Source organism: Scleropages formosus, chromosome 12, assembly GCF_900964775.1.
Source record: "Scleropages formosus chromosome 12, fSclFor1.1, whole genome shotgun sequence".
NCBI classification, from domain to species: Eukaryota; Metazoa; Chordata; class Actinopteri; order Osteoglossiformes; family Osteoglossidae; genus Scleropages; species Scleropages formosus.
Window position 1 is genome coordinate 20,981,163 of NC_041817.1, and position 20,916 is coordinate 21,002,078.

A 20,916-nucleotide genomic window follows, 5' to 3' on the forward strand; every position below is an offset into this window, starting at 1 on the left:
AACAAAGCAGCAGCGAAACGCCTGCCTCTGATCGACGCAACGTCGGTTGGCAGACGTCGCCGAGGAGCTGGTGAACCCCGTGAAAATGGTAACTGTCACACGTGCGCTATGGTGTGTTTCGATCCCGCAACACAAAGCTGCATCCAAACCCTTTTCTTCCCCCAAAAAGAGGCTTCTGCTTCCGACAGTACTGCAACGGAGCCTGAAGGCACGTGACTCCCCATTCACACCATTCCCATCATGCCCTCCAGCAGCAATAACAGCCACAGCAAAACACTTTTCTTATTTCTTCCAGCTCAGAAGACATGGCAGCGCTGAGATGATCCATCATAATTTACACTCTATCCACACTGACTGAACTGATGTGCAACACCAGTCAGTAGTGGGATCGACCTGGGCAACACCTGTACGGGATAAACCGAACGGAAGAGTGAAAGCATGGTAACGCGGAAGTGTTCTACAGCCTTGGGAACTGAAGAGCTGAGGAGTCATGATGGCACCTGTCTGGACGATGTTTCTTAAGCGAATATGAAATGCAGGGAAAAACTCAATTTCCAGCAAGCGTACTCAAACTTTTGACAGGTAGCGTATATTCTTCAACATTTCACAAGGGGAAATGATACTTCCTGGGATTTGGGTCTCCCCTACTGCTTAGGCTGTATTTTTCCTGGTGATGTTTATGGAGACTATGAGCTGGATAGAAATGAATAACTAGGGGCGGCTAAATTCTCGCTGTGTATCTCCATTCCCATAGACCCTCCACGATCCTGCGGCCGAGGGTGGCCATCCCGCAGCTGCCCCCTTGCCCCGTCCAAGAAAGAGGGGAGGGAAAAAAGAAAAAAAAAAAAAAAAAAAAAAAAGAAGAGGAACTGTTCCAGGACATTTCATCTGCCCGGAGTGCTCGCTTTCACGCCTGTTTCACGGGTGAGCAGTAAACAATGCCACTTTAATTAGGAATCGCCGAAAGGCTCGAGCACGAACACGGGCCGAAGTTTTTGGAGCTGGGAACGCAGCGCGTCGAGCTGGAGTGCAGGATCCGCGCTGTCGGCGCCCACAGAAACCGATTCCACTGCGAGTCACATGAGTTTGAGTCACAGCGACCCCACCGAAGATGAATCACAAACATGTGTTACATAACAATCCCCAGGATGAATTTGGCATATTCTCAAAATAGAATAAGCTGAAACACTGACCTCTAAATATAGAGACCCTCTCCCTTACTGTAACGATGATAGAATTAAAGTAAACACTGATTCCGTTGTGCTGAACACGTACAAATAGTAACGAAGCAGCAGGGTGGGCGGAGCCTTCCCATCAAACCTTGCCTTGTACCGTTCTCTTGTACTTTTAATGATGTCAAAGAGCTGCTTTACGTTCTTCTGTGAATGTCAGCAGTGTTAATGATTACTGAGACTGACGTGGGGTATTTTGTATGTGTGTTTGTTTGTAATATTTGGTTGCCAACCGTCAATAGGCATACTACTGACATACATGATGTCCTTCGGCTCCCGAGTCCTCTGATGTCACAATATTATGCATGCACCAAGTCCGAAGTGTAGAATTTTATGAGTTTTAAATGTATACTTTTATCTTTACCCTTTACTTGTGTTTATATCTTTTTTTTCTTTTACAAACTTACCTATATTGCTCCTTATATGTATTATGTGCAACCATTAGTCCACATCATATTCCATAATTTTACACATTTCCCAAGTATGCAACCAGAACTAAAGTGAGTACATCAACTATAGTTTTTTTTTTTTTTTTTTTTTTATTATTAATGGAAAAATCTTAACGCCTCGCAGTATGAGTCTTAATTTGTTTTAAAGTACCTATCATTTGATATTTGTCAGCTGGTTTCAGATTTTTTTTATTGTATGACTTTTAAATGAACAATGACAGTTCCTTAATTCGTCATTGAATAAAGTCTTTAATTGTAATGGAAGCGATGAATGGAGAGATAAGAGGAAGCTTAAGATGCCACACACTTTTGTTTTCTTGATACATCGGTTCTGATCTATGGGGAAAAAATGTCAATTAACCTCTGTCAGCTAATGCGTCAGTTACTGCGTCACTTAACAAGACAGCTAAACACTTTCGGTCCGTTACAGCTTCTTTACAAAAAGAAATCTTTGTAAAAAAAAAGATTCACTAAGACAAGTGTTAAAGTAACGTGCACATCCACTAGACTCCCTTGGGACAAGACACGAGCACGTCTCATACAGCCAGCTGAGCGCGTTGGCACGGACCGCGGTTGGGTTTTCCATCAGCTTTGCGCTTTCGTGTAACTGGATTGTTCTAAAGGGGGTTACCGCAGGGCGCGTTGGCAAAAAAAAAAAAAAAAACCCCACTCAGTAATTCTCAAGCGTCGCCTTGTGAAAGTGCGATGGCATCCAGCTTCCTCTCTCGCCCGGTTTAGCGCTTCCCCCGGCGGCATGGGAGAGCCTCCCACGCCTTTGTTGTTATTTTTGTTTAGTGGCGCTATTGAGGGGGGTGGTCTCACACAAAGAGCTATCTGTGAGGGCCTGAATGGACCAGCAGGCAAGCGGCCAAGGGTCCGATTCAGCCGTCTCCTCGTTTTAACGGACTTCTCCAGTAGTCCCGCAGGCCAGGAGGCGTCTCGCTGCGAAGGCCCCATGGCAGCGGTCGGCTTCCCAGCGGAAAGAAAGATCCATCTCCAGCCTGTCCTCTTCTCCACACTAAGGCGACTTGGAATTTTGGGTTTATATACAGTACTCAACCACTTATTATTCACTCATTTACATAGCGGGGTTAGTGTTTTCAAGTCAGACGCTTGGTCTCCAAACAGGAATATATTGATTTCTTGATGCTGTAAAGGTTTCTTTGCATTCCACAAAAATTTTTAAACGAGATGGTTTTAGACAAAACACATGGCTTTACAAGAATTCAGCCTTTAAATGCAGAAAAACAAAAGTAAGTGATGCCAAGGTCAGTATTAATCAGTCCAAAAGAGTCATTTCGCTGCCCAGTTGGAGCCCAAACTAGTGAAACAAACCTATGATGTCATGTGTTAGTGCTGGAAATTAACGAGAGGGTGAAACAGTCTATAAAAAAAAAAATAAAATACAAATAAACATAACTGCCAATAATTTAGAGTGAATGTCTGAGGAGAAGCTGCTAATAAATGGTGTGTCGCGCTCAAGTTTCAGTCTCGAGTGGAAAAAATTATGCCAAGACGAGGAAGCCGGTCAGGTTTGCATGTCGCGACTAGGACTAAGGTGAATGTCTGTCCCTTCGGGGTGCAGGAAATGCAAATGTCATCAACAAGAGCTGGAAAGTCTGCCTACAACCCAATCAGAGAGGATTTCGCAGCAAGTCATGCAATCCAATCAGTCTTTTGGTGCACACCTTTGCCACGATGCCCCCTGCTGGCTCAAGGTGGCTGCCAGCATACATTCCAGCTGTCCCAAGGCTCAGAGACAGTCTTACTGCAAGTGGAAGACAATCAGAATCCCAGTAAAGGGACCTGCATCACAACATATTGTTTACACAGTGTATGTGAGCATGGAAGTGTACGTACTCTTAGTTTCGGGGTTAACGGAAAAAGGAACGGATTCTTGCGTCGCTGCGGTGCTCAGGCATCAGTCACGTGAAACACGTTAGGGCCGATGAAATTTGCGTGTCATGGAAAACACTCTTCCAGGCTTGCGTAACTGGAATTTGGCTTGAACAGCAAACACGAAGTTCATTTGTCAGTCGGCGAGGGTGCGAAGGCACGAGTGCGAAAAGGACGCCGGCGATGTCGCTGCAACCCTTTACAGTCGGGAGGGGCGACCTGGTTGAAGAACCGAATTCCTGACTCGGAAAGTTATGGGTTCCGTTCTAACGAAGTGCGTCAGCAAGCGTGCAGACAGAGGAAACATGAAGTATGGTAAAATGTGGAGCTATGGTAAGAAACTGTAAAATAACATGAATTTTTTTTTTTTTTAAGTTTGCACAGTCGCTTCCTGGAGCTCCGGGGTTCTGCGTGCATTGTGGCACTTGCAACGAGGCCCGTTTTTCCACAAACGAAGCTGAAAACATTCCCTCAGCTCCTGGCTCAGCTAAACAATGGAATTTTAAGATGGATCAGTCCAACACGCCACCGGATTAGCACTCTGGTTAACATGCACTTATGTACTTATGGATTGTACAAACCTTATAAGCACTTATTGTACTTGTAAAACCCCAATAGTTGCCTTCGACAAAACCTTCAGCTAAAAAAAAAAAAAAAAAAAAAATCAGACCTCTCGTGTTTTAAAAAGTCAAGGTATGAGTCTTCACATACATACATATTTTGAAAACTTATTTTTAGCTGTATTTCGTTTTGCATATTCAAACATCCGCTTTTTCCGGACTGACGGCAACCTGCATTTTCACGCCGAGTTGATAGGTGGCAGTAGAACTCACCAGAACATAACCAGAGTGTGTGTCTGCCTTAATTCAGCTGCCTTCCACAGTGTTTACAGCTTATGTCCGGCGTTCTGACTATTCTGAGTGTTTCCAATCAATAACAAGATGAGCAAAATTATAAATTCATAAAGGAGTTTATCAAGAAATATGTCTAATTTCCCCCCAATCACTTTAAATGTACCTGCAAGTCAATTTTTTTAAATTTTTTTTTTTTTTTAATTACAGCTATATATGAAACTTACAGACAACAGCAACAACAACTTGTTAGTTGTTTAGACTGATAAGTACATAAGTCCATGGAGGAGCCATACTTGGGAAAGACATGCACTACTAAAGACAAAAAAAGAGCCCTTTATTCCAGCTACCCCATCTCCTACTACACTTTTTCCGCTGTACAAGATCAGCGGAAACTTCCCAAGCAGCTACTGCGATTTCACGAGACCGCCCGGTGAAAGTTTCCGTGCAACGGTCCGACGACAGCTTTAAGTCTTTTGCCGAAGCGCGTGAGCCGATCTTCAACGCTACACCCCATTTGCGTATTCATGACTCTTTGTGCACCATTTGTTTTCCACACTCTTTCCACCAGGAAGGGGAGATGTGATCGGAACATAAATGAGCCGTCCTCTGCTGCGCGAGAACTCGGAGCTCCCCTCCCACCGCGCAGCGTGGCCCCGAGTGGGGCCCCCATTGAGATTCAAAGACAGGGCACCTCGCTGGAGGGCCGTTCCCATTGGGGGGTTCCTCTTCTATTGCTTTACATCACAATGAACAATGAGCCCCCTTTTCAACCGGCGGACTTATTAATGGGGATATCTCGATGGCCGCCAGCCGAACGATGTCGTTGCCCCGAGAGGGGGTGGGGATGGAGGGGCGCGGGTGGGATCATCACAAGCCTTACCCCGGTCTGTTCGAGGGCCTCATTTCTCACACTTCACACTGGACAGGAAAGGCCCTATCGGCTCCGGTCCGCGTTCCCATCCGTGTGGCAGAAGTCCCAGAAACCAAGCGGCCCTGACAATCGACACCTCCCGACGAACAATAGCGGGGTTCAAGGAAACACACCCGGAGAGTGGAACTTTGCATTTGCGCCGATTTCTCAGATAGGAAATAAAAAGAAGAAAGGTTTAAACAGTGCCCTCAGGGGATCGTTAACGAAATTCGAGAACAAGGCTGTGTCAAACACGCCGTTTCGACACTTGCGATTCCATAAAACACGGTCCAACAGAGGCTTATCGTAGCAACCCTTGACTCCGTTGTTTCCAGGCCACTAACAAACAGCTGGACAGGAAACAAGTCCTGTTGCACTATGGGATGTGTGCCAGAGCCTCGGGGTCGAGAAATGAGAATCAAGAGCCCGTATGCTGGGAGAGGCTCTCCCAGGAACCAGACACTGCAAGTGTTAATGGCCTGAACATTGAACCAGAAGGTTTCCGGTAAAGTCCTTAGGGAGTGCCGGCTGTTGCACCCTTGAGACTAACCTTGAAAAGAAATTAAAGGATCTGATACAACAGCTGCGCACTTAAAAATAAAATTACCTAGACCACACCAATTTCCTGCGGGAACACGTTACATCAGGATTAAAAAGCTCCCAGGCCACAAACACACACCAACTCTGTTTCTCAACCTGGCTTCCATGGCAACAAGAACATACAAATATTTGACAACTTTTCTCGATGAATTGAGTGTCAATTCCATATCTGGAATCAGTTTCAAGTGCCAGCTTTTCCGAAAGGAGGGCGCTATTGTATTTCGGGTGCCCCCTGAGCAGTTGTGCTCCCTCTCCCCACTTTTGGAGAGTGAATATTCAGCATCCCATCTATCATCAAGCACCATTCCCACACACAAGCTCTCATCCCCAACAATACGCCTGGTGCCTAGCAACAGAAGCCAGAGAGGGGGCAGGTGAGAGTCATCTGACTCTAAACAGAGGCGGCTGCAAAAGGAGAGAAAAAAAAAACTAAATTGAACTGCGCTGATTTAATTGGCCAGAGCACAAGAACGATACGTGATCCACCGCTAAATCACCATTACAAATATTACAGGTGGCATCTTGAAGACACTTTGCCATAACACAGTTCCAAGATGCACTGTCTATTTCGGGATCTGGTGAACTGCCCGGATTACGGGGGGGGGGGGGGAGCAACAAAATTCCTCACCTAATTTGAAACAGAATGCTAAAATTAAATTTCCCTCCGAAAACGAAAGGGAGAGAAGACAGACGGGGAATTAAACTGTTACAAGTTTCGCGTCACTGAACTCGAGTCAAAGTTGACGACTAGATCTAACAACAGCTTTGAGAAGAGACATGTTCTTAGGCCAAAGGGCTCCAGTCCCTGTGGACTCCTTTTTGACTTTTCGCTCAATCGGAGAAAAATTCTTCCCAAAAAAAAAAAAAAAAAAAAGCCATCTGCTACAGCCGCACACAGTATCCAAGAAACAAAAGCAGTAACGCGCACACCTCAATGTAACAATACATTTTAGGAACTATTGACAGCACAAAGCTGCTCACATTCAAGGCTCCGAGTTGATGTATTAAGAGTCTGTCCACTAAGTGCTAGAAATTGGATTTTAATGAAAATTGTTAAATGTTTTGTAACGGCTCTGGCAAAGGCCGGGGTTATAAATACAGAACGGCTGTCTAATTAGGAGCAGTAGAAAAAAATAGTCCATAATCCAATTTGCACCTGGAAAGGGTCCAGAATTTAATGTTTCCCCTGTTTGCGAGTAAAGCATCTGTAGCTGAGTGTGTGATCCAGTGTCACCTGTGTGCATAAACTGCACATTCAATCAGTAGTTAATTGTGGGAGAGGTGAGGGACCATAATCAATAATGATAACCTAGTAGGAATTATAAATATGTCCACCGGAAAGAGAACATCACCATATTGTTCATAAACACAGTAACAGTTTGTAATTTCGGGGAAAAACTCGACTGTTAATAACCATCTACTGTACGTTCTCACCGGAATTCTTTGCGTTCGTTCCTTAAATACTTGAAATTCACAAACATGGTTTTACAATCCAACATGTCAGAGGGACAGAGCTCTAGTGACTGATTAAAAGCCTTTACCATAATTTGTCTTAGATTACGAAAGGGTGCTCAACAAAAACAAGTCAACATCTCATAGATAAGGATTTCGGAAAAGTCCTCGGTAGCTACTGCTTAAGTAAGGGAAGAGCAGAAATACTTTGGAACCGGGGAGGGGGGCACCCTATCCTGATGCTTTTAAAAAAAGCAAAACCCCCCAATCACTGAAAAAACACTCTTACAGGTCTTCAGAAAAAGCCTAACGCTGAAACTCCAAAAATCTTTCTGGAAGTCAACCAATAATGCCTCGGAGCACAGCTGGCCCATCCAGCTGGGTTCCGTAAAGTAAACTGGGGATACCCCTAGGGTGGGTATATTAGCTGCCCTGAAGGACGCGCTGAGCTTGCAGGAGTCTAAAGCGGAAATTGAGGAAAGGGGAAGAAAAAAGAAGCACTCTTCCAGTATTTCAGAATTTTCCACTTTGTCTCTGAAACCTTCAGAGCCAGAGACTCATTCTCTTTACCAAAATACGGGATTTACCCCAAGCCTTTGGAATCACTACCATGGCTACATTTAGTTTTACACATTTTTAGCGCGGTACTTCAGCAAAAAAGTTTCAGGCAGCCCTCGTTTCCGAGCTGCAGCCATTTGACAAAGTGTCGGTGTGCGATTATGCAAATACGGTAAAAGATGCCCTTGCAGAACTGCGCTCTGTCCTTCATTTACATGTCTGCACACCATCTGGTTAGTAGCGCTCTACAACACTGGGGCCCAGTGACAGTCTTTAAGAAGTGATGGGAATAACCCAGAAGTGCCCCCTCCCCACCATACAGGGGTCTCCTTCAGGGTGGGGGGGGGAGACAGATGGTAAACTCTCAATGCTGACAGGGACGAGGGGATGATTCGCACCTTCGGACGCGGCAGTTACGTCCAAAGTCCTCACGGACAGGGGACGGAGGGAGGCACTGTGACAGCTGGGTGCTCCCCCCCGGCCCCAGTAAGAATGACTCGCTGAACTAACACAAATGATCCATCAGAACTGGGAAAAGTCATTAATGTGACCTTCGGAGTCATTAAAGGGAAAGCGAACGTGGAAAAAGTGATGCACTGGGAGCTTCGTGCCAAATGATCCAAACGTTTGGCCGCCGAACACAGCGGACGGGCTGCCCTTTTCAGCACAAATTATGAAACAACCGGTTAAAGACATGCGGACCAACACATAAAAAGAATTAAAAGTTCTGAATTGCTGGTAGGAAAGAGAACTCTATCCACATAACCACTCCCACACCACCACAATTTAAACAAAAAAAAAAAAGCTATTACGTGATAACGTTTCAGAAATTCAGAGATACCTTAACCACTCTACGAAACACCCCCTTCGACCAAGCCCTGGTCTCTGCTCCTGTAAGGTCCGGCGAGCAACAAGATTTTCCACTTTTGCAGTCTTTCCACGACCCATTTTGAACTATTGACATCCATCAGCACTGCTTTCAGAGGACAAAGTGCAGAGAGGCCCCGAGGGTATGAAAGACCCATTTCAGAGACACCGTCTCACACGGTTCCCGCCGGACTGAGTTTTACTCGAACTCTTACTTCGCGGTTCCTCGTTGGGCGCTTTCTGACCCTCCAGCAACACCAGGCCCCAACATGAGGGAACGCCGGAGCGCCAAACCTGAGGCTTCTTGGCATGGCGATCAGTAGAGCCGCCAACCAGCTTTTCTTTTTTTTCCCCCCCCTTCTTCTTTCTTGGGGAGGGGAATCGGTGGAGGAATTCTTCTCCCGGATCACCTCAAGATACGATGAGACGAAGACACGAGCCTGCACAAAACTCACGCGTCGGATGACCTGACCATCTCAAGAGCGCACAACCAACTGACATCAACGCACGAAGACTCAACATCAACGCACAACCGACGAACAGTCGCGCTGCACTGCAGGTAAACCGTCCGGACCACTAGGGAAAACGACTTTAAAACCGGCCTGCTTGCAAAATTTTGAGAGGAACATATTCACATCCAAACAGTTGCTCAATAGTCGTGCAGCAGATAACCGGGTCTCGCGGTGCAAGGGAAAGGCTGGTGGACAAGTTGGGAAAGGAAGGGCCGACCGGTGTGTCCGTCACTCTGTTTTTCGAGAGTAAGACACCGAGGAGTCCGTGGAGAGACGAGCACAGAAGGAGCCATCAGGGAGAGGGAGAGGAAATCCCTTTAGACTCCTAATCCTCTCCCGAGAATTATCCCAGCCACAGCACTGAGGTTCATGATGTGCCTTGTGTAGCGCATGCAACACACATGCACTCAAGAGGCAGAGCAAGACTGAGCCCACAGGTTCTGTAAACATCTACAGCTTGACTCCAAACCCACTGATCATCAGCATCAGAATTTGTTATTGCAGCAGCAGTTGTTGCGAAGTAAAGCAGCATCATCATGTGTCTAAAAACTTTCGTTTGTTACACACACACATCACCGAAGGGTGTTTCTCCGAGTTTTTTTATCTTTTTTTTTAAAAGAAAAAAAAAAACAGTGGCGCAGATGGTCTCTTTTCCGGGATCTACATACCCATAGTGTTTCCCTCCGCACAGATCCACAACTTCGGACGCTCTGCTGAAGAAGTTTGGCCGTTCGGGGACTGTTGGATGCTGCGTGCGGGGCTGCAGCCTGAGCCGTGGACGGTCCGTGGGCGCGTCCTGATTGGCTCGGAGTCACAGGGCGCGCCGCTATTGGTTGAGGGCGGCGGTGACGTCCCCCGCCCGGGATTAGCGCGGCTGCAAGCGGCGCTCGCGGACGCCTCGAGGCGTCTAGCGTTTGTGCGCCTGCGAGTGTAGAGAATGCGAAGCCTTGGTGTGACGTGGTGGAGCCTGACGTTATTTCTACGAAATGAACTTTACTCGAGCAAAGTAGGCAGTAAACGTGGAATCGCACGGTTACCTCTGTTTTAAAAGATGAGAGACTCAGTGGTTTGTTATTATAATAATAACAGATAAGGTAGTAGTGGTTGGAGCTGCTGCCTTGACCCAACTGGTCACAGGTACGAGCTTCACAGCTGGCTCTGTAGTACTTCAGCAAGGCATTTACCCTGAATTACCCCAGTGAAAAATTACCCAGCTGCATAAATCATGGGTAGATAGTTGTAAGTTGCTCTAGACAAAAGCATCTGCTTAAATGAATATAATGTCCTAGTGATTTAAGTGTTAAAACACAAAGAATCTCACGTTTTTCAGAAGCGAAAATCAATAGTTTCTTTCACCATGTGTCCATCTCAATGTTATTCTTCTACTATGACTATTATTCTTATTTTGTGGAAGCCTTCATCCAAGGCCACCTACAATATGAGGTAATCATATTTGCAAGGATCTATCCATTTATGCAGCAGGGTTATTTTCACCAGGGCAATTTAGGGTAAGTTCCATGATCAAGGTGTACCACAGCAGGAGGGGCTTTCGAACCCAGGAGCCTTCAGACCGTAAGGCGAGGGCCCTAAGCAGGACGCCGACTGCTCGCCATTAGAGATGTTACGTAAACCCAGTATGAAGGAAGTGTGTTGGTGTGTGAGGGGTGCAAATTGGAATTAAATGCTGTTATGCAGGATGCCTCAATTAACTGAGCTTGAGCAGATGCAAATCCTCAGCACTGCAGGAAACCATGTAATGATATTTTATGTTTAACAAGATCACACCGAGGATTTCGCTGAAGCAGCAATGCTTGCAGGATGTTCGAACCATTTTCTTCCATTTCAAAGGCAGCGTTATTTCTAGAATTCATGACACCTGCCAGTTACAGGATTGATGCAAAATATTTCCGGAAAGTGCCGTCATGCTCTATAAAAAAATGGCATTTGAAACATATGTATACTCTGAGTAGCAATTAAGTCAGTCTCATGAAGTTTAAACCAAACTACTTGAGAAAGTAGTCTGTCACAGTGATGAGAAATCCTTTGCATTTTTGCTCATAATAGTGGCAGCCATGATTGATCCATCCATCCATCCATCCATCCATCCACCCAGCTTCATTAACTGCTTGTCTTGAGCAGGGCTTCAGCAAACCAGAGCCTATCCTGGAAGCACCGGGCATAAGACCAGTGAGATTGCCTATAGTTTGCGTATGTGTGGCTACTTTCTGATGGACTGGACTGGCAGTCCATCGGAAAGTAGTCACACATACACACGCTACAGGCAATTCAGCATCAACAGTCAACCTCCATGTCTTTGGACTGTGGGAGGAAACCCACGCAGACACAGGGAGAACATGCAAACTCCACACAGCAGGGATCAAATCCATGTTCTCTCGCACCACCCAGGCAGCAGCACTACTCACTGCATCATCATACCACCTGGAGGTCATGACTATTTAGTAAAACATTTTGCAAGTCTTAGGACTTTTAATGTCTTTATAAACGATTAGTCATTTTAACTTCCTTAAGATTTTCAGCAAGATCTTGTTACGGCAAACTGCATGCTGCTACCTACAGTACATAGTGCTCTGGGGAATACATAAAAAACAATGACATTTCTAAGGTATTAAAACAAAATGTCAACAGATCATCATCATCTTTAATCTTTTTACATTTACATTCATATTTATTCATTTAGCAGACCCCTTTCCCCAAAGTGACGTACATAATCATAATTCTTCAGTGATTCTTCATGAGGAATCATGGAAAGATCCAACCTTTAAAGCTTGTCTGACAACCACTTGAACAAATGTAACAGTAATGAGAAATTTGTATGTAGACACCATAATTTTACTTAGAACATTTTTGTTTTTAGTGGACTGACATTTTAAGAGCATTAGTCCATTATTTCATCTTTAACAATATTGTAATTTTGGGCTGCTGTAAAAATATATGGATTTTATTTGATTTGGCAGGTAAGCTAGCAGACTTGCAGAGAGAAATTTACTAGTTTCAGTCCCACAAAAGACTTTACCATTACACACTTCAGGAAAGTTAACCTGGTCATGTTAAAATATCCCGTTTAATTTGATCTATGGTATGTTACAGCATGATTCATGGAAAACATTAGGTATTGAAAAACAGACCATATACCTGTAGAAGTAAACTGTGAATGAGTACAGTGAACAGGTTGTAAGAAAAGAGGCAAAAGGCTGAGAAGAGATTTTTTATTCTAAATGTTAGTGAATAAAATCAAGTAGAACAGGGATATTATAAACCTCAATTATCGCTCCCTGAAGATGAGAATGCGTCATCCTAAGGTTTTGCATCTGTCTTTGCTGCAAGGGAGTCGGTTTTTTCTGTTGTGCGTGAAGAGCACAGCAGCCTTATCAAGTACCCATTCGTTGACCTGCTTGGCCAGACTGCAGGACACACTCCGCCAGGGTCCACATGCAGGGAATCTGTTGCGAGATGAGGTTTGGGCTGCTGTCCAGAGACAGGAGCTTTCTATCAGATCACACCTGCCAATTTAACCATAGGCATTCTACCCTCAGTATTTACCTTATCGAGTTGCTTAGCAGAAAGTGTTATTTACCTAAGGAGCTTAAACTTTTACATTTTATTCAAATCCCCTCATTTAGGTTAAGTATCTTGTTCAAGGGTTCAACAGTAGAGCCGACAACCTTGTCTTAACTGAGTACAGTTACTTAACCCCTACAAAGCCTTCTGTCCCAGGAATGACAGTATCCATGTGCAACAGTGCACAGATACACTAATAAATGCTTTTAAAAGCCACCATCACATTGTAAGGTCCCCTGGAAGGTAAAATAAGGTCTGGTATAAAATTATCGTACTGAATCCAGTGGTTCATGATCTCGACATCACCCTGAGTATGAAGAATCGCTCACCCTTCTGGCTCCCAGATAAATCTTAGGGGCTCGGTTGATAGCTGCAGTTCAATTTCAGCTCCACTGGACTTGAGCATAAAGAGCACTTGTTGAGTGTGGTTTTTAATGAGGATCTTAACGACTTGGGGCTACAATCGAAACTTGTTCAGCGCAAAGTAACAGAATGACTACTGAGTGGCCCCATTGGTTGGCAGCGGCATAGTTGGACGGATGTCTAGCATCTCCATGGAGATGCGAATAAGCCGGGACGATCGACCTGTTTCAGCCATGCTGGCTGACCAATGCAGCCAAAAACTAGCATCACACTCCTTGTTCGGTGTTCCTCGCTAATCCAAAGATCCAGAGGAAACCATGAAGAGGAACGCTACCACTCATTACAGCTTTCAATTCTGCTGACCTGAAACACATAAATGCGTAAAAACAACACAAAAATTGGCTCACTGAGCTGTATAAAGTCCAACAAATTTCATTTAATAAAAATCAAGCATAAAGAAAGGAAGAAGATTTTTTTTGCGAGGAAAAGAGGTATTTCGCGAGAACACAGGATATACAATGGAGTCCTTTCTTGAGCTCCAAGCGAAAGTCGAAAGCAGCATTAAAAAGCCACGATCACTTGGCCTCCCTGAAGTGACAAACTTGCCGCTCTCCCGGTGTGTAAGACAAGCAGCACAATCCAGCGAGTCACCACACACAATGGAAACAACTGTAGGTATCCTTCTCCATCACGCAGAATACAAAAGTCCTTTCATCCCTGTTTATTAACATGAAACAAATGCTTATTCCTTCTGTACTATCTACGGTACATTCAACACACCTTTAAGAACTAATTTGATAAGCTACTGTGGCAAGTAGGTGGACAACAGCCCTACTATCCATCTCTCAGACCACTCACTTGGGCAACTGCAAAGCAAAGCTGTTTATACTCTTCCATTCTACTCAGAAACCCCTTTCTTCTAGAAGTTCCAGAACAGTTCTTAAAAGGATCAAAAAGAGGTACTTGCATTGTGTTACTGTTGAATATATCACTCCCTTGATCTGTTTGCCAGCTGGGCTTCATGGCTCTTTCAAACTCTTCCTTTACCAAGAGTTTGTTAAAATTGTCATCGTTACTTGGTTGCCAAGATTTAGCAAGTCAAATGCGGGAATCAGTGACTAAATTTATAAAAACTGAACTCATTGAGATGTATTGCTATACTAGTTTCCATGGTATTATGACACACTGAAGTATGACAACTGTTAAAAATGGCAAATCATCACAAAGCAGCACCCAGTGAGGCTTTTCTCACCCCATTTAGTGAAAGATCTGTGTGAGAATGAACACAGAGTGGACAATCGTTGTTGCACAAAGAGGTCCCTTCAAATATAGGAAGAGGGCAAAAAAAAAAAAAAACTCCGCATTACACATAATAACTGTACTTCACTTGTGAGCGAGTTTAAAACAGCAACCCAGCTTGCAACACTTACAATCTCTAAAATCTGTTCTTCAGCCTCTGCAGTGCATTATTTCTGGACTATGTGTTCCATTAATGAGTGCCATATACCCTTTTATTCAATCCCATGTTCGCCTGCTCCAGTTCAGCACGACTTGAAATAAAACAAAAACTATAACAGAAAAACTGAATCCATTTTGTTACTGGAATGCAGTACAAAACATGAGTATTTACCGCAAAGCTGAAAAACAAACTTTAATACCAAAGAGGGAAAAGATGAAGCAGATGGATAATTGGAGACCATTTCTTCCACCCTGTGAGTTTCGACATGGAAGGGAGGATAAAGCCCGGTAACTTCCACAGCTTTGACCTACTTGTGGAAGTCGCCATAATCACATTATTTTAAACCCACTTCATTTGGAAAAGCAGCCATGTCTGCCTGCTACAGCCAAATTTACCAGAACCATACCATACCCTTTACTCTACTGGTTGTTTTTTCTTCTCTAAGTGCATATTATTTAAACAATTTTCAATGAGTGAACCTTTATTTACAGACCACGCCCAAAGAACCACTTCCTACAAGAACATGGTTTGTACACAACGATGACAAAACTCCAACTTCTTGACTAAATTTAGGCAGGATGCATTTGGGACAAAAACATAACAAGTGTGACAGCAGGTTTGGCTATAAGCGCACAGGACATGATTTGTGCTGAGGGGTCACTGACAGGACTGCTCACCATACTGCCCCATCAGTGAGGTTCTCCAGCTTGTGCTCTCAGGTTCAGATAAGCAGTTACAAACTTTGTTCATGCAGTGCTAAAAGACTGGCAGCTTTCAGCTGATGAACTCAAATTCAAGGTGTGGCCCAGTTTAGCAGAGAGAAGGTTTCCGGAACAACCAGTCCAACATAAGTGCGGCCAGCCCTACAGTTTCAGAGGAATCACTGGCCAGTACTTTGGCTGCTTCCGATCACAGTTCCGGTCGAAGGTCAGCTGCATGGCCGTCTCCATGCCCAGGATCTTGGAGGCGTCTTCCCCATAGAGTATCTTCATCTCCGCTCGCCGACGCTCACCTGGCCTCTCGGCTGGGGGCTGCGCACTGCGCTCGGAATCTCTGTGGAGGTCATGGTCAGCCAAGATGTACGGACTCTGATGCTCAGAGTCCATCTGCTGCTGTTGCTCTGCAGTGACCGAGAGAAACAAGTGCGTTATCAATACAGTAGAAAGCCATGCCACCTGCAAGGATGGACCAGGTCATGGTGTTTGTGATATGGGGGCAGCTTAATACAGGAAGACAAGTGTCATAAGACCACAAAGAAGAATCAAACATTTCTGTACCATTATCCAAATTACAGTTGGCAGGTAGGAACACAGTTTCTGGCATTAGTGAGTAACACAAACAAGATTCCACTGGTGAACATGGCAGGAGAGAAGATGTCCCCTCCAACAGAAGATGAGCAAAGAGTGGAGGAAAAACAACATTCCATACATTTTTTGAGAACACGAATTCTGCAGAGGACGAGAAGGCTCTTCCATCGTCATGCTACTTAAGCCCATAGGGAAAACTGACAACAAACAGTGTTGTAAAGCAGCCAGCAGTGTCACTGTCAGGGGCCAGACCCAATGCTCTGGTTCCATGCTGAGCTCTAACATGTTATTGCAGCTCTGGGCCCTGGATGGAGAACAGCCCCACTGTAAGTGCCTGAGGAGACATCTACAGCAGCACCAGACTCTTCAAAGCCCTCATTCCTTGCAGCTAGATGGGGGGAATCACACCTGGTCAGATAGCAAAAACTACATGAGAGCTCCAGTTGTTACTGCACACCAAACACACCCTCATAAATCCCACGGCAGAAACTTCAGGTCAAAGCTGGCATGGCCATGGAAAAGAATGAAGCTGATATCACCAGGCTTGGATACTCTCTCCTCTCACTGGGATAATGTCTGGATTAAAGAAGGTTCTAGAAAGGCCTCTTAACACATTCACTGTGACCTTTCTCTGGTTTTTGCAGCTGCTTGAGACTACATTAATCTGACTGGCTGTGTCTTCTCTAAACGCCTATGGGACATCGCTTCACACACTGAATGTGCACAAACAGCACAAGCAGAATTAGTTTTACACAAATCGCACTTTTCTCCAACCTCCAACAGGGAAGACGTTGACCGGTCGCTCCCTGACAACCACAGACAGGTTACTAGCAGGTTTGCATCGTGTCTGAAGGAACCAGCGGGAACCAACTGAGAGCAGAAACGAAGAAAGAGGAGTGAAATGAATGAGAGGAGCAGCTGTACAGTAGGACGGGGACGGCTCCAAGCTGTCGGCAACAATCGTCGTACCGAGATGTGTGATTCTCCACACATCTGTTGCCAACGCCTTTCTGTGGGATTGCTGGGTCTTATGTGTTTGGGAGGGGAGAACCCAAGAATGGTCACAGACACATGCTGAATGCAGAACGAGGGCAATTAAGCTGAACCCCAAGAAAGAACGAGGTCATGGTTGCATGGGTATGAACCGAGCCAACAATCCATATCTACTAGTTAACCTAAGATGGACCGAAACAAGTTAACCTGCTTAACATGCTTGGAAAAGTTATGAGCAGATGGGGGGGGGGGGGCTCTCATGTTCCTCTAATTTTTTTTTTTTTTTTTTAATACCAATACCCTGCCTGCGGAGAATTTCCACACACACACATACACACACACTGCACCCCTTGGAATGCCTTGATAATTCAACTGGAGAAGCAATTTACATACTGACATACACAGCTTATCAAGCAGAAAAATATGGAAGAGATACAAAATAGTGAAATTATGTAAAATAGAAACATTAAGAGTCTGAACAAATTGCAATTAAACAAGGACACCTTGGATACCCCACAGAGAAGAGAAGCCAGTCATTCCTCATCGACGCCATTGAACTAGTGAGTATCCACAGAACGTGCATTCACACGGCGCAGAGATTGACCTTTGGGACATTTCACACTGCAGTTCCAGCATGTCCGAAAAAAGGCGTCTCTTCCAGGCTCGTGGTTCGTCTGGCTCGGTGGGGGGGGGGGGGGCATGCTAATGGAGAAGTGGAAACTTTCCCTTCGCAGCAACCACCCATCACCAGGCAACAGACACAAAGGCGAATCACAGAGCGACACAAAACACGATGGCCTACTTGGTAAAGGAAAGAAAAAAATTCACATCCCTTTATATGAAGTGTCAAAAAGTGGCAACAAAATCTGAAATACAAACAGCCGCACCTGATAAGATATGATTATTTCATAATAACCATCTGGGAACATGAGAGCCAGCACGAGATCCATCATTATCAGTCTGGAAGGAGAGAACAAATTGCTCCAACACAGAAGAGGAAGGGAAAGAAGATGCTGCCCCCTATGGGTCAGTTGGGAACTTCAACGATTTTATGAGAACCTCAAGAAATATTGCAGTAAGTCTCTATAACAGATGTAGAGCAGCTCAGCCTTGGGCCTGGCAGCTTAGAACACACTTGAGCTTCTTAATGTATGCTACTATAAGCTGAAAAGAGCAGTGGCAGCATGTCGACATGGAGGATCAATCACCTGGGTTTAGGTCCCTGTTTGACCTGAAAGGCTTTGGGATAGTCCTTGCTCTCCCTAAAATTAATCAATTTTCCAGTCTAGGTAGGTGCCTCAAAGCAATAAAAAGAGAGTCAATGCATTTGTATATCAAGAGACTAATCTTAGACTCTTCTTTCTGCACATATTTCAAGAGCCACAATGGGAGATTGTCTAGAAACATCAAATTATCCATTATCAATAACTGCTCCACTGTAGGTTTCCAGGGGTCTGAAGAATATACCAAAATCACAGAGCAGGGTACATCCTTGGACAGGCTAACAGTCCATCATAGGGCAACCACACATACACACACAGAAAAATAGCAATTCGAATTTATTCATTCATTTAGCCAACGCTTTTCTCCAAAGCAACTTGGAGTGTTAAGACATCTACAATTATTACTATTTATTCAATTGGGCAATTTTACTTGAGCAATTTAGAGTAAGTACCTTGCTCAGGGGTACTACAGCTTTAGGTGGGATTTGAACCTGCAACGGTTCAAAGGCAGCAGCTCTTAACCACAACACTAGCAGCTGATCCGTTTTTTTTTTTTAAATTTATTTATTTATATATATATTTTAATAGCATTCTATGCCACTCTTTTGAAAATGAAAGGAAAAATTAAATTGATTCCAGGTTTATCAATACTAATAATAATAATGTTACATCTAAGCTACTGTGTCATTCCTGAGCTTCAGCAAGACAGCACAACCTTTCGCGTTCCAACTCCAGGTGCAGCTCGGTCCCTGTCCCAGATTAGGTTCACTCACTCAGCTCTTCCCGGTGCCGCTCCGTCTGGGCGAAGTACTGACGCAGCTCGTCCGTGATTTCCATATTGCTGACATCATACTCGATGTCGCTGTCCGAGCTCACATCCTCAGAGTCCGGCGAGCTCATCTCGCCATTCGCTTGGGGAACAGAGGCAAGCAAGGGTCCCGCGCGAGCTCGGCTCCTCCATCCCTCTGGCCGTGGACTAGAGGCTCTCTTGCCCCCGTGCCAGTCAGAATACCGTGACTGAGCAGGGGTGCCGTAGATGGACGCCAGGGCCTTCCTGTAGGCCTGGCGATGCCTCTGCTGCCAGAGCTTAGCCTGGTGGTAATGATTCCAGTACCTGGAGTATACAGGGTGGGCAAACCAGGAGAAGATGCTGCTGCCATGGTCATCCTGGAAGAGGTAACAAAGTCACACATCAGCATGTAAAAGGTCACTTTGACCCAGCAGAACCTTCACTTTCAGAAGACAGGGATGCCAGAAGGACTTCAATCACCCTGACTCATAACCGGTATCATCGTCCTTTGGACATCAAGGCACAGCAAGCGAGTTCGACACAGACGTTTGTGTCACATACAAAGTTGAGCAAACCTACCTGGACACCACTAATATCTCAAGACAGCGCAAAACTTACCATGTCCAGCTGAATTACTGAGAGTACAGCTGAAGGGAAAAAAACAAGAACAAGTTATGGAGTTATGGCAAAATCCCTTTACTGTTGTAACTCTTTCTTTCTTTAACCCTTTACACATGAAACATTTAAGAACAGACGACAACAACAGGTATTGTGGGTCTCGTTCCCATGAATATGTGGTATCACTGAGACATGTCCAAATATCAACATGTCTGCATTACAGGGGGAACAGAGTACGGTGGGTCACGGGTTTAAAGGACGATGGGTTTGTAACCTGAGGGTTGTAGGTTTAAATCCCACCCCAACTCTACTGCCTGAGCGTTGAGCACGCGGGACTTATCATGATTTGCCCAAAAACGACACGTACGTGGCTTTGGATTGCATTAAAAAGTCGCCAAAATAATAATAATAATCAATTCCCAACATGTCATGGCAGAGCACAGTGGGTATGAATTCACGTGGAGTTCACACAGTGTGCTCAGGTCTGTCAGTCAGGTGCGGTGGCGGGTGTTATTAATTTAATTTACATACAACAAAACAGAAGCCGGTCGCGGCAAATCCCTCAGAAAAAACTGACAACGAACAAAGTTACGAAAACAAGCGCGGCACAGACGCGGAGTGATGAAACGAGCGAACAAAACGCACCTCTGTGTAACTATAACAGCACCGACGCGCACACCATTCACCGTTTAAACTCCGGCTCCCGCAAGAAGAGGAGAAACTTTCGCTTCCGGTTCATATTTCGTCACTTCCTGTCATCATACTGCCGCCTGGTGGAAGTTTTTAGAAAATATGACAGAAGTGCTTCAGCTTTCCGAGGAAACAAGGAAAAAATATAAAACGAAAAAGTTGAAGCGTCCAATATTACACCTCATTCCACATGTCTGTGAACTGACTCGTAACTGAAAAAAATAAAATAACTGACAATAATCGATCCGACAGTACGGAAAGAAATTTTTACTTTATTTTTGCCACTGAAGTTGGTAGCATAGTGGTTAGAACTTGGGGTATGTTTTGATCCAGACATCAGAGGTTCCAGTCCCACCTCTAGTTGCAGTACCCCTTGAGCAAAAGTACTTACCCTCAATTGCTCTAGTAAAATTCCTCACCTGTGTAAAGAAGTAAATAATTGTAAGTAGCTAAACATTGCGGAGGGGGGCATGGTGGTGGGTTTGGCCAGAGCCTGTTTTGTGGTGGGTCTGGGGTTCAAGTCCCGCTTGGAGTGCCTTGCAATGGACTGGCGTCCCGTCCGGG

At 44.9% G+C, this 20,916-nt stretch overlaps 2 protein-coding genes across 2 annotated transcripts in view; both read right to left on the bottom strand.

Moving 5' to 3' along the window:
- LOC108929801 (neuronal membrane glycoprotein M6-b-like) overlaps window positions 1–10,087 on the bottom strand; it is a 43,166-nt gene extending 33,079 nt beyond the window's left edge. Inside the window, exon 1 of the mRNA XM_029256786.1 lies at window positions 9,999–10,087. Coding sequence (XP_029112619.1) covers window positions 9,999–10,002 — 4 coding nt within the window. The 5' untranslated portion in view covers window positions 10,003–10,087. The remainder of the gene's footprint in view (window positions 1–9,998) is intronic.
- A 3,597-nt stretch (window positions 10,088–13,684) lies between these two features.
- On the bottom strand, window positions 13,685–20,378 carry gemin8 (gem (nuclear organelle) associated protein 8). The gene is made up of 4 exons (XM_018741545.2): window positions 20,308–20,378; window positions 19,663–19,691; window positions 19,028–19,421; window positions 13,685–15,851 (listed from the first exon to the last, which is right to left on the bottom strand). The coding sequence occupies exons 2-4, from the start codon at window positions 19,663–19,665 to the stop codon at window positions 15,595–15,597; spliced, it is 654 nt and encodes a 217-aa protein (XP_018597061.2). The 5' UTR covers window positions 19,666–19,691; window positions 20,308–20,378; the 3' UTR covers window positions 13,685–15,594.
- Window positions 20,379–20,916: the final 538 nt, after the last annotated feature.